Source organism: Geotrypetes seraphini, chromosome 1, assembly GCF_902459505.1.
Source record: "Geotrypetes seraphini chromosome 1, aGeoSer1.1, whole genome shotgun sequence".
Classification (NCBI taxonomy): Eukaryota; Metazoa; Chordata; class Amphibia; order Gymnophiona; family Dermophiidae; genus Geotrypetes; species Geotrypetes seraphini.
Genome location: NC_047084.1, coordinates 276,644,729 through 276,664,726, shown reverse-complemented (window position 1 = coordinate 276,664,726; position 19,998 = coordinate 276,644,729). Strand labels below are relative to the sequence as shown.

The 19,998-nt window shown below is 41.8% G+C and overlaps 2 protein-coding genes across 5 annotated transcripts in view; one reads left to right on the top strand and one right to left on the bottom strand.

The window, feature by feature from the left end:
• EIF2AK3 (eukaryotic translation initiation factor 2 alpha kinase 3) overlaps positions 1 to 9,003 on the top strand; it is a 115,493-nt gene extending 106,490 nt beyond the window's left edge. For all 3 annotated transcript variants that reach the window (XM_033952325.1, XM_033952315.1, XM_033952305.1), the window contains one exon: positions 8,782 to 9,003. In XM_033952325.1, the coding sequence (XP_033808216.1) occupies positions 8,782 to 8,958 (177 nt within the window). In that variant the 3' untranslated portion in view covers positions 8,959 to 9,003. The remainder of the gene's footprint in view (positions 1 to 8,781) is intronic.
• Positions 9,004 to 12,752: 3,749 nt separating this feature from the next.
• LOC117355012 (octopamine receptor-like) overlaps positions 12,753 to 19,998 on the bottom strand; it is a 30,045-nt gene continuing 22,799 nt past the window's right edge. For both annotated transcript variants that reach the window (XM_033932994.1, XM_033933077.1), the window contains 2 exons: positions 19,358 to 19,534; positions 12,753 to 13,752 (listed from right to left, as the gene is read on the bottom strand). In XM_033932994.1, the coding sequence (XP_033788885.1) occupies positions 13,050 to 13,752; positions 19,358 to 19,534 (880 nt within the window). In that variant the 3' untranslated portion in view covers positions 12,753 to 13,049. The remainder of the gene's footprint in view (positions 13,753 to 19,357; positions 19,535 to 19,998) is intronic.

The window sequence follows — 19,998 nt, the reverse complement described above, 5'->3', positions numbered from 1 at the left end:
AATCTACCGCTATGCTGGCCCCTCCAAAAAGTCTGGTTCTAGACGTTTAGGACTTGGACAATTTTTTGGACGAGAATGTAGTATAAAGATAGACGTGCTAGCCGTCTGGATGATCAAATGGCTGGACGTAGAAGTAGAGTATTTAAAAAAACAAACAAATGCATTTTGGACGTATTTTTTGAGAATGGACTTTGGACACTGCCTACTTTGGGCGACTAGAGCCCTAGACCCAAAACGGACTTAGACGTTTGTTTTGATTATGGCCCTCCACCTTTCTTTATACATTAATTTAGTACTAAGGCTTTTTCTTTGGAGACTTCTGTGCACTGGAATGTGGCAGTTCTTAGACACCAGATTACATCTGCTTTTCTCTAGGAGGTGTTTCCAGAGGTTCGCATGGCTTGTCGCACACTGCCTGTGTCCATAGTTTATTTCAAATATCAGGCACTCTTCTTTCTTTCTTTCTTTGACCTGTTGAGATTTGCACTTTTAGGGGCTTAAAACAAAAAGGTCCTACACTTAAAGAAAAATTTTTGGATTCTATATATAGTGCCGAAAGTTGCTTGCCCAGTTGCTTGTGTGCTTCTGAGATGTGTGCGCATGAATAAATTGGATAATGAACTCTGAACCTTCAATAATTGAGTGCTAACCACCAGTGACTGATGTTAATCGGCACTCCTTAAAATTTGTGCATGCATCTGGATGCACACTATTCTATAAGGCATGGCGCCTAACTCCCATGGTATGTGTATCAAAAAGGGGCATGGCCATGGTTGTGTCAGGGGTATTCCAAAATGTTGCATTCGTAATTTCAGAATTGTGCCTAACTTGGGTGCCAGCTTTACACCAGGTTTCTGCATGCATAAATTCAGCACCCAAAAGTAAGGCATTCATTCTTTATACGTAGAATAGTGCTTAGCATTGAATTGTTTCTGTGCCTATGTTTCCATGCCATTTATTGAATTCCCTCCTCTGTGTACTTCAGGATATTTATAAAGAATGCTGTCACATCATCAGTCCATTGACTCTTCATGATTTCCCCAAGCCATCTCAATAATGGCCTATCCCATGCTGTGGCCTAGCAGGTTAAGAACATAAGAATTGCCTCTGCTGGGTCAGACCGGTGGTCTGTCGTGCCCAGCAGTCCGCTCACGCGGCGGCCCTCTGGTCAAAGACTAACGACCTAACTGAGACTAGCCCTACCTGCGTACATTCTGGTTCAGCAGGAACTTGTCTAACTTTGTCTTGAATCCCTGGAGGATGTTCTCCCTTATGATAGAATCTATCCCCTTTCAATTTTAGAAAGTGCCCTCTCGTTCTCCCTACCTTGGAGAGGGTGAACAACCTGTCCTTACCTACCAAGTCTATTCCCTTCAGTACCTTGAATGTTTCGATCATGTCTCCTCTCAATCTCCTCTGTTCGAGGGAGAAGAGGCCCAGTTTCTCTAATCTTTTGCAACTCCTCCAGCCCCTTAACCATCTTAGTCGCTCTTCTCTGGACCTTTTCGAGTAGTACCGTGTCCTTCATGTACGGTGACCAGTGCTGGATGCAGTACTCTAGGTGAGGGCGCACCATAGCCTGGTACAATGGCATGATAACCTTCTCCGATCTGTTCATGATCCACTTCTTTATCATTCCTAGCATTTTGTTTGCCCTTTTCGCCGCTGCCGCACATTGCGCAGACGGCTTCATCGACTTGTCAATCAGAACTCCCAAGTCTTGTTCCTGGGAGGTCTCTCCAAGTACCACCCTGGACATCCTGTATTCGTGCATGAGATTTTTGTTACCTGCATGCATCACTTTACACTTATCCATGTTGAACCTCATCTGCCAGAAGAGGAAAGAATGTCCTTGGACACCGTCTAGCCCGCCTTCTTCACAGGGCTTTAAACTAGGTAAGTCGGGGGAGGGTACAGGCACATACAACATACCTGGCGAACTAAACTGCCAATACTTTTTTGGGGCTGAGGAAAGTAGTCACCGTAATTCTGGGTCAGGGGCAAGTACAAAAACTTTCGAATCGGGGGTATGTTCATATGACAATTATGGGTCACATTGTAATTTTGAGTCTAGAGGGAGCACACATTGTAATTCTGGGTCCAAGGGGAGTACACATTGTAGTTATGAGTCTAGGGAGAATACAAGTACACATTGTAGTTATGAGTCTAGGGAGAATACAAACAATGCTAAAGATGTTCAAGTAGCTCAAGCAGAAACATCCCCACTGAGACGTAACAAAAATACAACTTGGAGGGCTATGTACGTCAACGCACACAGTTTGGGAAATAAGATCCTGGAATTAGAAACGGAAATAAGGAATGCCGACCTGGATGTGGTGGCAATATCTGAGACCTGGCTCACAGACTCCCACGGGTTGGACATGGTCTTACCGGGTTACAACTTGCTTCGCCGGGACAGGGAGGGCAGAATAGGGGGAGGTGTAGCATTATATACTAAAGATGACATTATGTTCACAAGAATCTCAGATGTCCAGTACACTGGGGAATCCCTTTGGGTTAATTTGGCCAGAAGGAAGGACAAATGCTTGTATCTTGGCGTAATTTACAGACCCCCAAGACAACATGATGACCTGGATATGGAAATAATTAGTGATATAGAAAATATCACCTTGCATGGGGACACAGTAGTGTTAGGTGACTTCAACATGCCTGATGTGGATTGGGATACACTTACCTCTGCTTCCGGCAGCAGCAGGAGGCTATTAAACTCTATGAAAGGAGCTGGTCTCAAGCAACTGGTGTTGGACCCAACAAGGGATCAGGCAATACTGGACCTACTACTTACCAATGGAGAAAGTGTCACAGAGGTCTCGGTGGGCGACACATTGGCCTCCAGTGACCACAACATGGTATGGTTCAATCTTAGGAAAGGTTTCACTAAATCTACCACACTGACCAAGGTCCTCCAACTCAAGGATACAAACTTCAAAGAAATGGGAGACTTCGTTCACCAGGCGCTACAAGGACAGGCAGAAACCGATAGTGTGGAAGAAATGTGGTCGACTTTGAAAACCACCATACAGGAAGCGACAAACCGCTATGTTAAATTAGTAAGTAAACGGCGAAGGAACAATAAGCCGAAGTGGTTCACTGCGGAGATCTCAGCCCTTATCAAGGAGAAGAAAAAAGCATTCATCTCTTACAAACAATCAGGGAAACAGGTCTCTAGAGCAGACTACTTGACCAAATCAAAAGCCATCAAAACGGCAGTCAGGGAGGCTAAGTTTCACATGGAGGAATCTCTGGCAAAAAACATCAAGAAGGGAGATAAATCCTTCTTTAGGTATATCAGTGACAGAAGTAAAAACTCAGGCGGGATTGTACGTCTTAGGAAACCAGATGGAGACTATGTGGAAAAGGATTCGGAAAAAGCCCAACTATTAAATGAATACTTCAGCTCAGTCTTCACCTGAGAAGCGCCGGGACTTGGCCCTCAGCTACAGACAAGGGTTGACTCAGTTGACCCGTTTAGTAACTTCGAGTTTACGCCCAGCAGTGTCTACAGTGAGCTATCAAGGCTCAAGGTTAACAAAGCAATGGGGCCTGACAACCTACACCCCAGGGTGCTAAGGGAGCTGTGTGATATCTTGGCGGAGCCACTGTCCAAGCTCTTCAACCTCTCCCTTAGGAAAGGCAGCGTCCCGTCGGACTGGAGGACGGCTAACGTCATTCCACTCCACAAGAAAGGCTCCAAGATGGAGACAGCAAACTACAGACCGGTGAGTCTAACATCGATAGTGAGCAAACTAATGGAAACTCTAATAAAACACCAATTGGATAAGATCCTGGATGAGGAGAATCTACGGGATCCCCATCAACATGGATTTACAAAAGGGAGATCGTGCCAATCCAACCTGATCAGCTTCTTTGACTGGGTGACGGGGAAGCTAGATATTGGGGAGTCCCTGGACATCGTGTACCTGGACTTTAGCAAAGCATTCGATAGCGTACCACACCGCAGGTTGCTGAACAAGATGAGTTCTATAGGATTAGGTGACACATTGATGAAATGGGTTGGGAACTGGCTTGGAGGTAGGCTTCAAAGGGTGGTGGTGAACGGCACACCCTCTGAAATGACGGAGGTGATCAGTGGAGTGCCGCAGGGTTCGGTCTTGGGCCCAATCCTATTCAACATCTTTATAAGGGACTTGGCAGAAGGGCTTCGGGGTAAAATAACATTATTCGCCGATGACGCCAAACTAAGTAATGTAGTGGGCAAATGCACAATAGATGATGTTTCAATGCCCGACAACTTGATGCACGACCTACTCCTACTGGAGCGCTGGTCTAGGTCCTGGCAACTCAACTTCAATGCCAAAAAATGCAAAGTTATGCACCTGGGCAACCAAAATCCATGCAAGACTTACACCCTAAATGGAGAGATCCTGACAAGAACTGAAGCAGAACGTGACCTAGGGGTGATCGTCAGTGAGGACATGAAGGCTGCCAATCAAGTGGAGCAAGCTTCATCCAAAGCAAGACAAGTCATAGGTTGCATACGCAGGGGTTTCGTCAGCCGAAAGCCGGAAGTCATTATGCCGCTGTATAGATCCATGGTCAGGCCCCATCTGGAATACTGTGTGCAATTCTGGAGGCCGCATTATCGCAAGGATGTGCTGAGACTGGAGTCGGTTCAGAGAATGGCCACCCGGATGGTCTCGGGACTCAAGGATCTCCCATACGAGGAACGGCTAAACAAATTGCAGCTATACTCACTCGAGGAGCGCAGAGAGAGGGGGGACATGATCGAGACGTTCAAGTATCTCACGGGCCGCATAGAGACGGAGGAAGATATTTTCCTTTTCAAGGGTCCCACGACAACAAGAGGGCATCCGTGGAAAATTAGGGGAGGGAAACTACGAGCTGACACCAGGAAATTCTTTTTCACAGAAAGGGTGGTTGATCGCTGGAATAGTCTTCCAATGCATGTGATCGAGGCCAGCAGCGTGCCTGATTTTAAGGCCAAATGGGATCGTCACATGGGATCTATTCACAGGGCGAAGGGAGGGGAGGGATCTATTCATAGGGCGAAGGTAGGGGAGGGACATTAAGGTGGGCAGACTAGATGGGCCTTGGCCCTTATCTGCCGTCTATTTCTATGTTTCTATGTTTCTAATGCCCATTCCTCAAGCCTAATTATGTCACGTTGCAGATCTTCACAATCCCCCTGCGTCTTCACTAATCTAATCTAATCCTTAGGTTTGTATACCGCATCATCTCCACGTTCGTAGAGCTCAACGCGGTTTACAGTAGGAGAAATAGGAAGGAACTACAACAGAGGGTTAGAGGTAGAAGTGTGAAGAAAATTTAGAGGACTTGGGATGCCAAGGTATAAGAGTTTCCTTGATTCCTAAGTTGGAGGGAGACTTACATTTTTTTGAAAAAAGCCAGGTTTTCAGATGTTTGCGGAAAACTTGGAGAGAGCTCAAGTTCCGAAGAGGGGAGGTAAGGTTGTTCCAGAGCTCAGTGATTTTGAAGTGGAGGGAGGTCCCTAGCTTTCCTGTGTGGGAAATGCCTTTTAGCGAGGGGAAGGATAGTTTTAATTTGTGGGAGAATCTGGTGGTATTAGGGTTTGAGGAATTCCAAGAAAGAGGGATAAAGGGAGGGAGGATACCATATAGGATTTTGAAAACTAAACAGGCGCATTTATAGTGGACCCTGGCGATTATCGGAAGCCAGTGGAGCTTGGTCAGGAGCGGGGAGACATGGTCAAATTTACTTTTAGCGAAGATGAGCTTGGCCGCGGCATTCTGAATCCGTTGGAGTTTGTGGAGGTTTTTCTTAGCTAGGCTTAAGTAGATAGAGTTGCAATAGTCCAATCTGGAGAGGATGATGGATTGGACAAGGAGGGTAAAATGTTTTTGATGGAAGCAGGATCTAACTTTCCTCAGCATGTGAAGGCTGAAAAAGCATTTTTTTTACCAAGGATTGGAGGTGGTCATTGAAGGACAATGTGGAATCAATGATGATGCCCAAGACCTTGCTCTAGAACTCAAGCTGCAGAGAGGAGCCAGAGGGTAGTGGGATGGAGGTGGGTAGATGATCTAGTTTTGGACCGAGCCAAAGAAGTCTTGTTTTGGACTCATTCAATTTCATTTGCACAGTGTTGGCCCAGGATTGTAGGTTCATTATACAAGAGGATACGTTCTTAGACAGGTCGATGAGGTTCGAATCGGTCTCGAGGAGGACGAAGATGTCTCTGAATAACTTCGTATCGTCCGCAAATTTAATCACCTCACTCGTACCAATGTCCAGATCGTTTATAAAGATGTTGAAGAGCACGGGTCCAAGCACCGAGCCTTGTGGCACCCCACTAGTGATGCTCTTCCAGTCCGAGTATTGTCCATTTACCCTCACTCTCTGTTTCCTATGCTTCAGCCAGTTTTTAATCCATGTGAGTATTTCACCCTCGATTCCATGGCTCGCAATTTTCCGAAGTAGTCGTTCATGTGGCACCTTGTCAAACGCCTTCTGAAAATCCAGATATACAATATCGACTGGATCGCCCTCCCTCAAAGAAGTGCAGCAGGTTCATTAAACACGATCTACCTTTGCTAAAACCATGCTGACTGTTCCTCATCAGCCCATGTCCATCAAAGTGATCAATGATGCAATAAACTCGCTAATACGAGCACATCAAGCTGGAGTGCAGGAACATCAGTTGCCTATCTCAGTTTGCTTTCCAACAAAAAAATAGGCAAAGCTACAACATGTTCATGAATTCCTATCTTTCTTTCTCACTAGTATCGGGGCCAATGTGTCTTGCAGAGACAGTGCATTTGGCAAATCTCTACAGCAGGGGTGAGCTACTTTTAAAATGACCAAGTCAAAATGATCTACAAACAATAAAACTTTTAAAAAACACAAAGCAAATGTTAATTATCATTTATATTCGGGGGGGGGGGGGGTTTCAAAGAGGTCAAGGCAGATGACTTTAAAATATGCAATATCACCTCAGTAACAACTATACAAAAATAGACAAATATACCCTCTCCCTTTTTACTAAACCGCGATAGCGGTTTTTAGCGCAGGGAGCTGTGCTGAATGCTTCACACTACTTTCGACGCTCATAGGCTCCTTGCATTAAAATCCGTTACTGCAGTTTAGTAAAAGAGGGCCATAGTGCAAAATATAGACAGCAGATATAAATTCTCAAAACAGACACATTTTGATCACTAAATTGAAAATAAAATCATTTTCCTACCTTTGTTGTCTGGTGATTTCATGAGTGTCTGGTTGCACTTTCTTCTTCTGACTGTGCATCCAATATTTCTTCCCTTCTTTCTGCCTCCTACATGCTTCGTCTCCTCCAGACCTCATTCCATTCCCCAACCAACATCTCTGTCCTTCCACGAGTCCAACTTTTTCTTCCTCTCTCCCTGCTCCCCCTTTTCTTTGTCTGTCTCCCTGCCCCCTTTCTTTCTTTTTCTCTTTCTGTCTTCCTGCCCTTTTCTTACTTCTTTCTCTCTGTCTTTCTTTTTGTCTCCCTGCCCCCCTTTCTTTCTTTCTGTCTTCCTGTTCTGCCTCCCCTTTCTTTCTCCCCAAGCCACTTCCAGGGCTGTCGTCTGGGAACAAGCCCCCAAGCCACTGCCGACTTCTGGGACCTCAAGGCACCACAGACACTGCCATTGCCAAGTTTTTTGTTTTCCGACGCTGCAGCAGGCCAGCAGCCTTCTTCCTAATGTCAATTCTGACATTGGAGAGGAAGTTTCGGGCCTGCCAGGCAGCAATTGACTGGCCTGGAACTTCCTCTCTGATGTCAGAATTGACGTCGGGGAGAACGCTTCTGCAGGGAGAGCTTGGGGCGGTGGTGGGGGACATAGGGGAGAGGAAGGCTGATCAGCATGGTAGATCGCGAAGGCAATGCGAGTCTATTGCAGAGCCCAGGATGGGCTCCGTGATCGACTCGTGTTGTCTTCGAGATCTACCGGTCGATCGCGATCGACCCCTGCTCTACAGGGTCTTTTAAATTAATAATCAAGTCATCACATATGTTATCTGTCCAGGTTGCTCTTTAGCGATCTGAACACAGGGCATCCCCAGGTGTGAGTTTCTCCATTTGGCTGGCTGATTCATCCTATGTTATTAGGATTCTTATTTACAGTAAGGATTTAAACTGGCAAATCAAATTGACTGACTCCATGTTTTTTTCCCTGTAAATAAAGCTATGATACAGGACCACAAATCTGTTCCCTCTAAGCTGTGTTGAGTCCTCCAATTGCATTACTGCCTGTGGGTGCTGTTATTTTCAGTCACTAGGAGCAAGCAGGCTCCCTGGAGCCCTGCAGAGCTTGCTTGCCGGTTCCTCACTACTGAAAATGATAGTGAAACAGCAACCCACACACACATTGGGTAGGACTGTAGGTGGAAGACTCCGGCACAGCTTAGAGGGAACTGTGCCGTATTTCAGCCACATGTAAAATGTTTAGAATGGTTTGTAAGAACATAGAAAAGTTGATTTATGTGACAAACTATGAAATCTGAAGTCTCATGAAAAATAAATCATATGATGTAGCTAAGTATTGGGCAGTTCTATAATGAAGCACTAATATTTACATTCACGTGTTTAGAATGCTAGCATATACAGGCACCTAAGTGCTATTCTGTAAATACCCATGTGACTTACATAGTATGGATTTATCTGTCGGAGGCAGAGCATTGGTGAAACAGGCAGAGCTCCTACTTACACGTGTAACTTACAGAATATACAATGTATTTTGTTATGTAACATTAAAAGGGTTTTTCTCATTTATATTTTAGCACAACATGGTAAAGCACATGCTTTCTCCAAACCCTAATGAAAGACCCGAGGCTGTAGATATCATTGAAAGCCCATTATTTGAAGACCTGGAACTTCCGGGGAAGCAGGTGCTCAGGCAGAGGTCACGGACATTGAGTACATCTGGAATGAAACACACTCGACAGCCCAGTAAATAAGGCACAATGACCTTCAGCAGATCAACATACCCCAAGAAATTTCCAGAAAAATCTGATGCAAACTAGCCTCTAAGACTTCACTTCTTCATAAATGGTGTTTAGTTTGATTAACAAAAAGTATTGGTGTCAAGATCCTGGTAAATCGTCTTACTTACAAAATTGGGTTCATTTCCTGATAGAGACCAGTACCCAAATGAATTAATCTTCAGTTTCTTTCCATTATAATCTGTTCTTTCAGGCATAAGTAACACTGCTTGCTAACTTGTTAGATCCTTTCCTTATGTTATATTGTCTTATCTGGGAAGATTGAAATTACATTCATAAGATGTAAATTGTTAAAAATATTTTTATAGAGTAAATCAGTCACAACAATCCTGGGGAAATCCTAAACATGTTTGAAAGAACTGTGACTCAATTTTGTCGTCTTGTGTAGCGTACAAGTTGGCACTATTTTTGAAGGCTTAATATCCCATTTGTATCATACTGTCAAGAGTTTTTTGTAGACATCAATCAATTTTGTCAGACTTATATATATTTTTGCCTCTTAAGACAGCTTTAGAGAACGTAAGGTATATTTTGCATTAACAAAGCCAGACCTTTAGAAATGAAGAAAAGATAGGTGTTGGTGTACTGTTTTACTGTACTTAGTAACAAACATTAAGCACATTATGAAAATGAGAATCTTTCAAAGATGAAAATGTTAAAAGATAATGAAGTCTTAAGTGGCTAATTTTATAAGATTTTATCCTTTTTAAAAAACGTAATTATCAGCATTTTGGATGAGCTTATTATTACACATCAGATGCCTAATTTCACTGTAAATATGTTTGTTATTTATAATGCAGAATCAATCCATTTGGGTTGGTGGTGTACAGAAAGCACTTGTTGCAAAAATTATCAAGTGCTTTGAATATTGTGACTTCTTTCAAGTCTAAACAATTTAATAAAAACATGTTTATTAAAGCGTTGTGTTTCAGAAATAATGTTTGAAAAACCTTTCAAGATTCTGATGTTAAGTGACCCATACACAATGTTCATTAAATACAATGAATATTTGAGGTATATTTGCATACATATATGCAAATATTTCATGAATATTCATTATGGATATCCTGAAAACCCAACTAGCTTGGGGTTTAAAAAAAAACAAACTTTGTAAAATCTGGATAAGGGGCATGGCTGACATTTGGATAGTTAAATATGGAGAACACAGTTGATCTATTATGCAAATAGTAGTCTTTTGTAAATTCAAGAACCGTTTGTGTTGCTGATTCTTTGAACCCTTGACAAAGCATTACTTAGAATGAACTACCACTGAAGCTTTAGGCTTTCTTTTTCTCATTGTTTTGGTTATCCACATTTGATCTAGTTTTTAAATGCAGTTCTGGTTTTTCTTTTCTATTCTGAGTGCTGATTTTGTCTAAAAATACATTGCTGCTAATGAAAGTCAACATCTGAAACCTGGCTCCCTTGGAAGAGACTTTAGCAATCCCAAACACTTGCATCTTTGAATTTTCATGTTCAAAGTATCCTCTCTAACCACCTACTTTTTTAAATAAACTCAATACAATTGAGGTGGATTAATATGATCTATGTACTTTATATAGTATATTTAAAAAATGGTTTACGTAGTGAATATTTCTTTTTTTATGTGGTGACTCAGAGAAGTCCTCTATGGAGGTGACTTTGATACATTACGGTTTTCAGCAGGAATGTTTCACTTAAAAAAAAAAAATTACTCTTCTGATTCTGGAAAGGTTGGTAAGGCCCATTGTCCATTCCCTTCCAGAAAACATGTTCCTCTACTGATGGAAGAATCTGTATTAGACATGTCACTTTAAACTCTCTTTTAGCAGAGAGTGTTTGATTAATCTTTGAATAAAGTTGGCTTTATTTTCAGAGATGTAGCATACTAGTCTACCTGTCATCACAATCGTTGATTTTTTTAAGAACAGAGGACAGTTCACTGTAAATGTAAGATTCCTTTATCTTTGATAACCTTTGTCCAAGGAGGCTCAAAATCACACAGGAACAAGAAACAGCCATATTGTCAGAATGTTTCTGAGAGTAAACCACTCATTCCATATACACAAGTCCATTATAACAAAAACATTATTAAAGTTCTTTTGGAAAACAAATGTCTGCTCATGTCAATATGGCATATACAGTAAACTGATTCATATAAAAATATATTTAAAAATTGTGCATAAAGTAGTAACGTATTGCTACCCAAACCACACATCCGGCAGTATGCCTTAAGTGTAACCAAGTGGAAGGGAGAGTTCACAGATATTTAAAGTTTTTTAATTTTTGGGTGTTGACCTTTAAAAATAGCTTCACTTTTTTGTGAAGCATTATCCATTTTGAAAGAAGATGAGCTTGCCCAATCCACTTGGGAAACTATGCAAGTATTACATAGTAACATGGAGGGGCGTAATTGTAAGTGTGCCTAAGTTTGAGGTTGGACGTTTTGTGCAAGACATCCACAACCCCAGTAGGAAAAATGTCCATTATCAAAGCTGTCGAATGACTATCTTTTATTTTTGAAAATGAGCTAGATATAAGTTTTGGTCCTTAGGACATCTACCTTTTTTACCCATTTTCAAAAATAAAAACATCCATGTGAAAAATGTGCAAAAGCAAGTTTTGTAGATGTACCCACTAACTACCTTGTCTGATTGTGACAGAAGGAATCCCCATCAGCTGATGCATTGGGAGGGGGAAGCCCCTTCATTTGCAGCATGTGGCCCTGTAAGCAGGAGGGAAGGGGCTTCCCTCTTGATATTTTCTCATCCGAAGGTGCATGGATCTAGGGATGTGGGAGGGGGGCCTAGGAATGTACTTTAACCACTATATTCATGGTGGAAAATGTGAGTTCACCAAAACCTTCACAAAACCCTACTGTGCTGCCATATAGTTGGCATCTGCAACCATCAGGGCTATTGGGGTTGTAGACAGGTGGGTAAAGTATGTTTTGGAGGGCTCACTCTCTCTTATAAGGGAGTTCCAGTGAGATGTTTATGTGGCACCCTTTTTGTAAAGTTCACAGCAGTGCCCTGTAAGGTGCCCCACTGTTCTGATGCCATGTCTGGGTGGTCAGTCCATCACAATGCTAGCCCCTTCCATGTCCATATGGTCTTGTTCTGGGTGTTTGGGACTTAGACCAATTTTTGGTCAAAAATGTGGTATAAGGATAGATGTACTGGCAGTCTGGACGATCAATGGCCTGAATAACCAGATAGATGATTAAAAAAATAATAATTATATATATATATATATATTCTAGATGTATTTTTCAAGACATTTTACCACTGCCTATTTTGGGCATCTAGTACCATATGTCCGAATCAGACTTAGATGTTTCTTTTGATTATGCCTCTCCACCTTCCTGTTATAAAGAGAATTCACTCTAACACATTCAGGATAAAGAAAAAAAATACAATGGGGAAAAAAAAGCAATTGAAGAATACTTCACAAAACCCTACTGTGCTGCCATATAGTTGGCATCTGCAACCATCAGGGCTATTGGGGTTGTAGACAGGTGGGTAAAGTATGTTTTGGAGGGCTCACTCTCTCTTATAAGGGAGTTCCAGTGAGATGTTTATGTGGCACCCTTTTTGTAAAGTTCACAGCAGTGCCCTGTAAGGTGCCCCACTGTTCTGATGCCATGTCTGGGTGGTCAGTCCATCACAATGCTAGCCCCTTCCATGTCCATATGGTCTTGTTCTGGGTGTTTGGGACTTAGACCAATTTTTGGTCAAAAATGTGGTATAAGGATAGATGTACTGGCAGTCTGGACGATCAATGGCCTGAATAACCAGATAGATGATTAAAAAAATAATAATTATATATATATATATATATTCTAGATGTATTTTTCAAGACATTTTACCACTGCCTATTTTGGGCATCTAGTACCATATGTCCGAATCAGACTTAGATGTTTCTTTTGATTATGCCTCTCCACCTTCCTGTTATAAAGAGAATTCACTCTAACACATTCAGGATAAAGAAAAAAAATACAATGGGGAAAAAAAAGCAATTGAAGAATACTTGTTATTGGAATTCATCCCAAATCCTCACAGGTATGATCAGTAATGTAACATGGAATTGCATTTAATTGTTTGTTTACTTTTTATGGCACAGTTGGTCATTGGCAACTTGATGTATTCTGGGTCTTGAGCTGTCTTTGAAAATGTTACAATTGAAACCATATCCTCTCCAATATCTACCTGAGACCTCCAACGCCTGCAGATAAGCAGCTTCTTCAAAGCCTGCTGGAAGTCCCGGTTTAAAAAGGCATACAGCATGGGATTGATGGTGGAATTGCAATAACCCAGCCAGGTAATGACTTTGAAGGCATCAACAAGGATGACACTGGTTGAATCAATGCCCTTTGCAGCTAGCCACACATTCAAGACAAAATATGGCAGCCAGCACATCACAAAGACAGAGATGATGATACTCATAGTTCTGGTTGCCTTGTTTTCAAGCTGCAAGTTGTTTTGTCGCTTGCTATTTGGATGGTAATGGAGATCTAAAGTCTGGGATACAATCCGAGTGGCTTTAAGTCGAGAAGCTCTGTAGATGAAGAAATACATGCTGCACATGATCATGAAAGGTATATAGAATGCCAGAGCAGAGGCCACCAAAGCAAATGTCCAGTTTGTGACAAAGATGCACTCCTTGCTTGAATCAAAGTCCATCCCGGGTATTTCATTCCAGCCCTGCATGACAGGCAGGAAGGATATCAAGGAAGAATAGACCCAGATTGTTATGGTCATTATAATACATCTGGAAATGAAATAAGACATGATTAATTTGTGAAATAAGTGACATTATTTAGGTTTTAATAATTTATTTAAATAGTACACATTTGAAATGAGATATTTTTCTTATAGATCAAGAACACGTGAAAACATTCTGTGATCTCAAGTTTCCTTTTGGTAGGAATTTACAAATGGTCATAACTTTTTTTTTTTTTTAATTAGGTTTATAATAATAACATATAAAGAACATTAGGTTTATAATAATATCATATAAAGAAAAAACTAAGTATACAAATATTAATTAGGATATAAATAACTTCCAGTGGTACAAGCCAAGCAAAATATATGAACAGAATAACGTGAACAAGGCAATACAATACAATTAGGTACATCATGTCAAACAAATACAACAGTTCAGTTCACATATTTTAGTCGACGATGCACATGCAAAGCATGGAAGAAATTCTCAACGAGCATCCAAGCTTAACACAGATTAAGTGATCTAATATACAGCGTGCCAATAGTCTGAAGTACAGTAAGTTTGAACTGGGCTCCATATTTTGAGAAATGAATTAGTAGAATTATGTTTTTCCACAATGGTGCTTTCAAATTTGATGGTTATGCAAACTGTGTTCCACCATACCATATATTCCACTTTTGATAAGTCCTTCCAACAGTGTAAAATGTTTTTAATGGCCAAAAATAGTAAGATGTTGAGTAAGCGGGCATTATGTTCAGATAGAGAGTGCTTAAAGCCCTTTAGTCCTAGAATAATAATTTTGAGGTGTAAGGGTTCATGAATGTTCAATATAGAAGAGATGATTTTCCAGACTCTATCCCAATACAATTTAAGGTGAGGACACTGGAATATCATATGGGACAGCGTACCCACTGATTTCTTACAGGACCAGTATAAATTGGAGGCAACTTGAGAGAATTTAGCAATTTTCTGCGGGGTCCAGTGGGATTGATGCAGCAGAAAATACATCGATTGAAGGACAGAAGCTGATCAAATGGACTTAAATACTCTAGTACACACTTCATGCCATAACTCATCCTCGACAGATATTTCCAAATCTATATGCCACGCGTTCATCAGTTGTGATATATGTACTGTAGGCATCTGTTGCAATATTGCATACCATTTAGAAGCAATTCCCTTGAGAGGGGCGATAATTTGTGAAAGAAGGATCAGGTGTGGACTTTAGTTTTTGAAGATCCGTATATTTTTCGCAAACACAATGTTTTAGTTGAAGCTATCTAGAATATTGGTTGGCAGGAAGACCGTAATTATTGCATATTTCTTCAAAGATCAGCCATTTATTGTGGTTAAGGAGATCTTGCAGAGTCCATATCCCACATTTATGCCATATATGCCAATCCAAGTTAGTATTTTGAATTTTGAAGGTGTCATTATTCCATAATGAAATCATAGATGTGTCTTTCAATTTAATCTTCATTATGCGGTCAAATTGTTGAAGCACAACATTAGTTGAGCAAATGATACTATTAAATTGTTTTAAAGAAGAGGATATTGACAAGGTGAGAGCAAGGGTGTTGGTCCCCAGAATAACTTCTATTGACAAGAGTAGCTTTCAAAATGCTTGAACACTCAATTGAATTGGTGCATTCTAAGTGCTGGAAACTCCAAGATGCATATGGTCAAAATTGGTCTTTAACGATTGATGCTAAACCAGTTTTAACTGATTTAATATCAAAGTATTTCAGCTATCAATGCCCATAATGACTAATTGTGGTCTTTTCCCTGGTTTGTAGCAGCTTCTGATAATCATATGTAAATGGATTACAATAGGCTCATCAATATTACAATGAGCACTCTGATCGATGCCCAGATGATGCACAAAATGAAGTGCCAGTTTTTAACGCTCCAAAATCTCCGACAGAACTGGAGGTGCTGATACTGTTAAAAAGTGCAGGTTTTTTTTTTATTTTTTAAGTGAGCACAGATATGATTATATTATACACATAATATCTGTCCACATTAAAAAAAAAGTTTTGCCGGGACCGCCCTTCCCCCCCCCCCCCCCCATGATGGCTTCCTTTCTTCATTCACAAACATTTAAAAAAAAAAAAATTCAGCAGGGCAGGAAGGAGTGGACATCCCTTTTCCCGATCTTCACAGGGAGTCTGGGTGACCAAGGCAGAAGGGAGTGGCCATCCCTCTTGCCTAGCCTTATTTTGGGGGGGGTTGTCTGTTTGGGGGCATAGCAGGAGGGTGTAAGAATTCCTCCTGCCAAAGGTTTTTTTTTTTTTTTTTTAAAGTATGGGTGGGGTAGGTGATTGTCAAGAGGTGCCCCCCAGCATGGCAGAGCTTCCCCTGCTGGCTCTGTGCATGTATCAGTCACTTTCTGCAATGACTGATCAGATTGGATTAAAACAGACCTCCGCAAAACTCATTTGCATGTAAAATTGTTTCAAATTGGTCAGTATACAGCGACCCACAGGATTTTAATGGTAGTTTTAGAGCATCCAGCCCTAAGGGGGTAATTCATCAAGAGGTGCTAACTGATTTAGCATGTGCTAAATGCTAAGACACCAATAGTAATATAGGGCTAGATTCACTTTGCAAACCGATCATGTACCGCTCGGTTTGCGCTCACTTTCCGACTCCGGCTCGATTCACTAACCTTCCTCCAGACCCCATCCGATCTGCGCATGCAAATGAGTAAAAAGGCATGTAAATTTCTTAATGCGTCGATTCATGAAACCATTTCATCCAAACCGGCCTTTCTTGTCCAAAAAGTTACGACTGCTGAGGACCAGTCATTTACATCCTCGCCGGCTATTTCTGCCTAGCAACTGGCGCGTGCATGTTAAGAACGCCATTAAAAATATATATCTTCCCCTACAAAAAAAACAAAATATATCTAAACTTTTAAATATATGTAAACTTTCATGTACATAAGCGTTAGAATTATTTTTTTATTTTTTTTGGATTGCGCATAGCGAGTGTGGGAGTGAATCTCAGCTTTTTAATGCGCAAGGCGAGAAAATGCGCATTGTACATCTCAAATATCAATGCCAAATAACAAAAAAAATCCTAAATCAAATATAACTTTTAAGGGTCAGCTATCCCTCCCCCAGCTAGATTGTCGCGTGCATGTGTGTCACTAGTTGTTGCTTCATGCTTCACGGCAGATATAGCTAATGACGTCCACGATTAAACCACGCCCCATTTCTACGCAGTGAAGTCCAAAAGAGCTAGCGCATGCGTTATGAGCTTCAAAACCAACAAGGATACAGTGCACACGTGCATCGATTGATGTTTCAGAGCTAATAGAGGCGTGTTTACGATTGGATCATTTGCATGGACAAGCTTTATTGAATCGATCGCCTACAATGACTCGGCAACGAATAGAACACGAATAGGATAGATTTCGGGACTTTAGTGAATCCTGCCCATAATGAGCATCAGCATTTTTCACAAAATTTGTTGGTACCTCTTGATGAATTCCCCCCTAAAGGAACATGAAAAGTGTGAGCAGGTCACGATCCAGGACAGGAACGTGAATGAAATTGGATGAATGGTTAAAAGTTATTGGGGAGGGGGGGAGGGTGAAGAAGATCCACACAAGTGCACACATAGGGCTAGATTCACTAACTTCATGAATCCTATCCGATCCAATCTGTGGGTGATCCGTGGCAGGGCGACTGATTCACAATGCGTCCTCATGCAAATTATGCCGATCAGAGGCACACCCCAAACCGACCACACGGATCACTGCAGAGCGATCCTGCAGCATGTTCAGACCATCTTCTCTGCCTGTAGATGGTCTGCGCATGCTCTCCGCGCAAGAAAGAGCTGGAAACTTTTAATCAGAGCTGGAAATTACATTTTCCGCGAGCCCGCGGGTTAAAATCAGGGCTGCATTCCAGAACACGCCGTAGTGCAGCCCCGCTTTAAACCCATAAGTTAAAACCATGGGCTCGTACTGCGGGGAAGGGCAGCAGACAGCAGGAGAGTCGGGGTGGCAGAGAGCAGGAAATGTGCCTCAGCTGATTTGGTGTCTCAAAAGAAAACTTTCCTGTTTACTGAAGCAACAACAAAAACTTGATTTCAAACCTTTAAAAAGGCAAAGCACATTGGATAGGATATTCCTAACAAATTAATGAGAAGAAAATTGCTAGATTATACTCTCTAGTTTGTTTGTTTTTTAGCTTAGGGCTCCTTTTACAAAGCCACGCTAGGGCCTTAACACGTGGAATAGCGCATGCTAAATTGCCACGCACGCTAGTCGCTACCGCCTCCTTTTGAGAAGTCGGTAGACTTTCGGCTAGTGCGCGCTATAGTGCGCACTAATCTGGTTCATGCGCTAAAACCACTAGCGCACCTTCGTAAGAGGAGCCCTTAATTCAGCTTGATCTGAATTTCAAAAGTGAGGCAGGAGAGTCGGCAGCAGTCGCTTCTGGTCCTCAGTAGTTGCTTCTTTTTTGATCGGCCAGCCCAGTCGGTGTTCCTGAAATTGTTTAGTAAATCGCTGCCTTCCTACTTTTGCATGCCATTCCCCTCATTTGCATGCGGGGATCGGATCGGATGTTGATTGGCCACGAGGTTAGTGAATCAGGTCAGAGGAAAATCGGGTCGGTACACGATTGCAAACACGATCGGTGGGCTTAGTGAATCTAGCCCTAAGTCCACTTTTTACCATAGCCTAGTATAAGGACCCCAAAGTTATCTAGCTAATGTATTCATATATTGAACATCTACATTAGGGTTCATTTCTTTAGCTGAAAAAAATGACAAGGCTAAATTTTTGTGATGACTTCTAAAGACAATATTTCTGTCTTTATAAGAGTTATGCCTACAGAGTAGAACAGCTCTCACTGATAGCCCTCAGACTTTCTAGAGATACATGTATACTGTATTACAAAGCTTTTTATATTCTGTCATACCCTTATGAGTTCCATGTGGCAGTGGTGTAGCGAGGGTGAGTAGCGCCTGTGGCGGTGGCACCCCTCCCCCACCTTCTTCTCCACTCCTACTCCTTCCCCACCCTCCCTGCCATGCACGCATGCCCCCTTCCCTTCCCCCGTACCTTTTTAATTTTTCAGGTGGGAGCAACATCACAAACTTGCTGCCCACATCATGTCGGCTATCCCGGTGATGTCACTTCCTAGGTGCAGGGCCCGGAAGTGATGTCAGAGAGAGGCGACTGATGCGGGCAGCCAAGTTCATAATGCTGCTTGCGCAGGGAAAACTACCCCCTTTTACAAAGTCAAGGAAGTGGTTTTTGGTGCAGGCTAGCGCACTGAATGCTCTGCGCTGTTCCTGAGGCTCATAGGAACTCTATGAGTGTTGGGAGCAGTGCAGAGCATTCAGATTATGATATCTATCACGATCTTCAGATAATTATTAATGCTACTTCTGTACTGCTTGACACCTGAAGAAGACCTTTAAAAGTGGTGACTTCTACAGGTCCTCTAGTAAATATATCTGAAAATGGGGTTTATTTGGTTTTCAAAACTCATGCACCTTTGATTTTACTCAAACACTAGTCCAATAACATATATTTATTGCTTACACACTCTAGTTGTTTCCAGTGCCAACAAGGCTACCTAAAGTCTTTTCTTCATTAATATTCAGTGATTTGAAAAAGCAACATACTCACCGTTGGCGTGACATTCTCTTTGAGTAATGATAGGGAGTCACAACAGAGCAGTATCTGTCCAAACTGATGAAGCACAAAGTGACAATTGAAGCAGTGCAGAACATGACATCAAAAGATATCCAGACTTTACAGAACCGTTTTCCAAACAGCCACCTCCCAGTCACTTCATAAATTATACTGAAAATAATCAGAAAAGATTTTGTTTTCAGTTCCCTATAATTTTTTTAAATTATTCAATCTTTAGTAAACACACAGGAGTATGAACAAACTAATGTTAATGCAGTCATATAAACACAATCTAAAGATGTAGTTTTCTGGTCTCCTCATGTCAAGAAAGATATACGGCCTCTTTTACAAAGCCACGCTAGCGGCTGTGCTGCGCTAATGGCCCCGAAGCCCATAGAGATTTAAAGGGCTTCAGGGCTATTGCTGCGCGGAGCTGCTAGCGCGGCTTTGTAAAAGAGGCCGATAGTGACGTTAGAAAAGGTTCAAAGAAGAGCTTTCCAAGATGGTAAAGGGGATGGAACTCCTCTCGTATGAGGAAAGACTAAAACGGTTAGGGCTCTTCAGCTTGGAACAGAGACAGCTGAGGGGAGATATGATTGAAGTCTACAAAATCTTGAGTGGAGTAGAACGGGTAC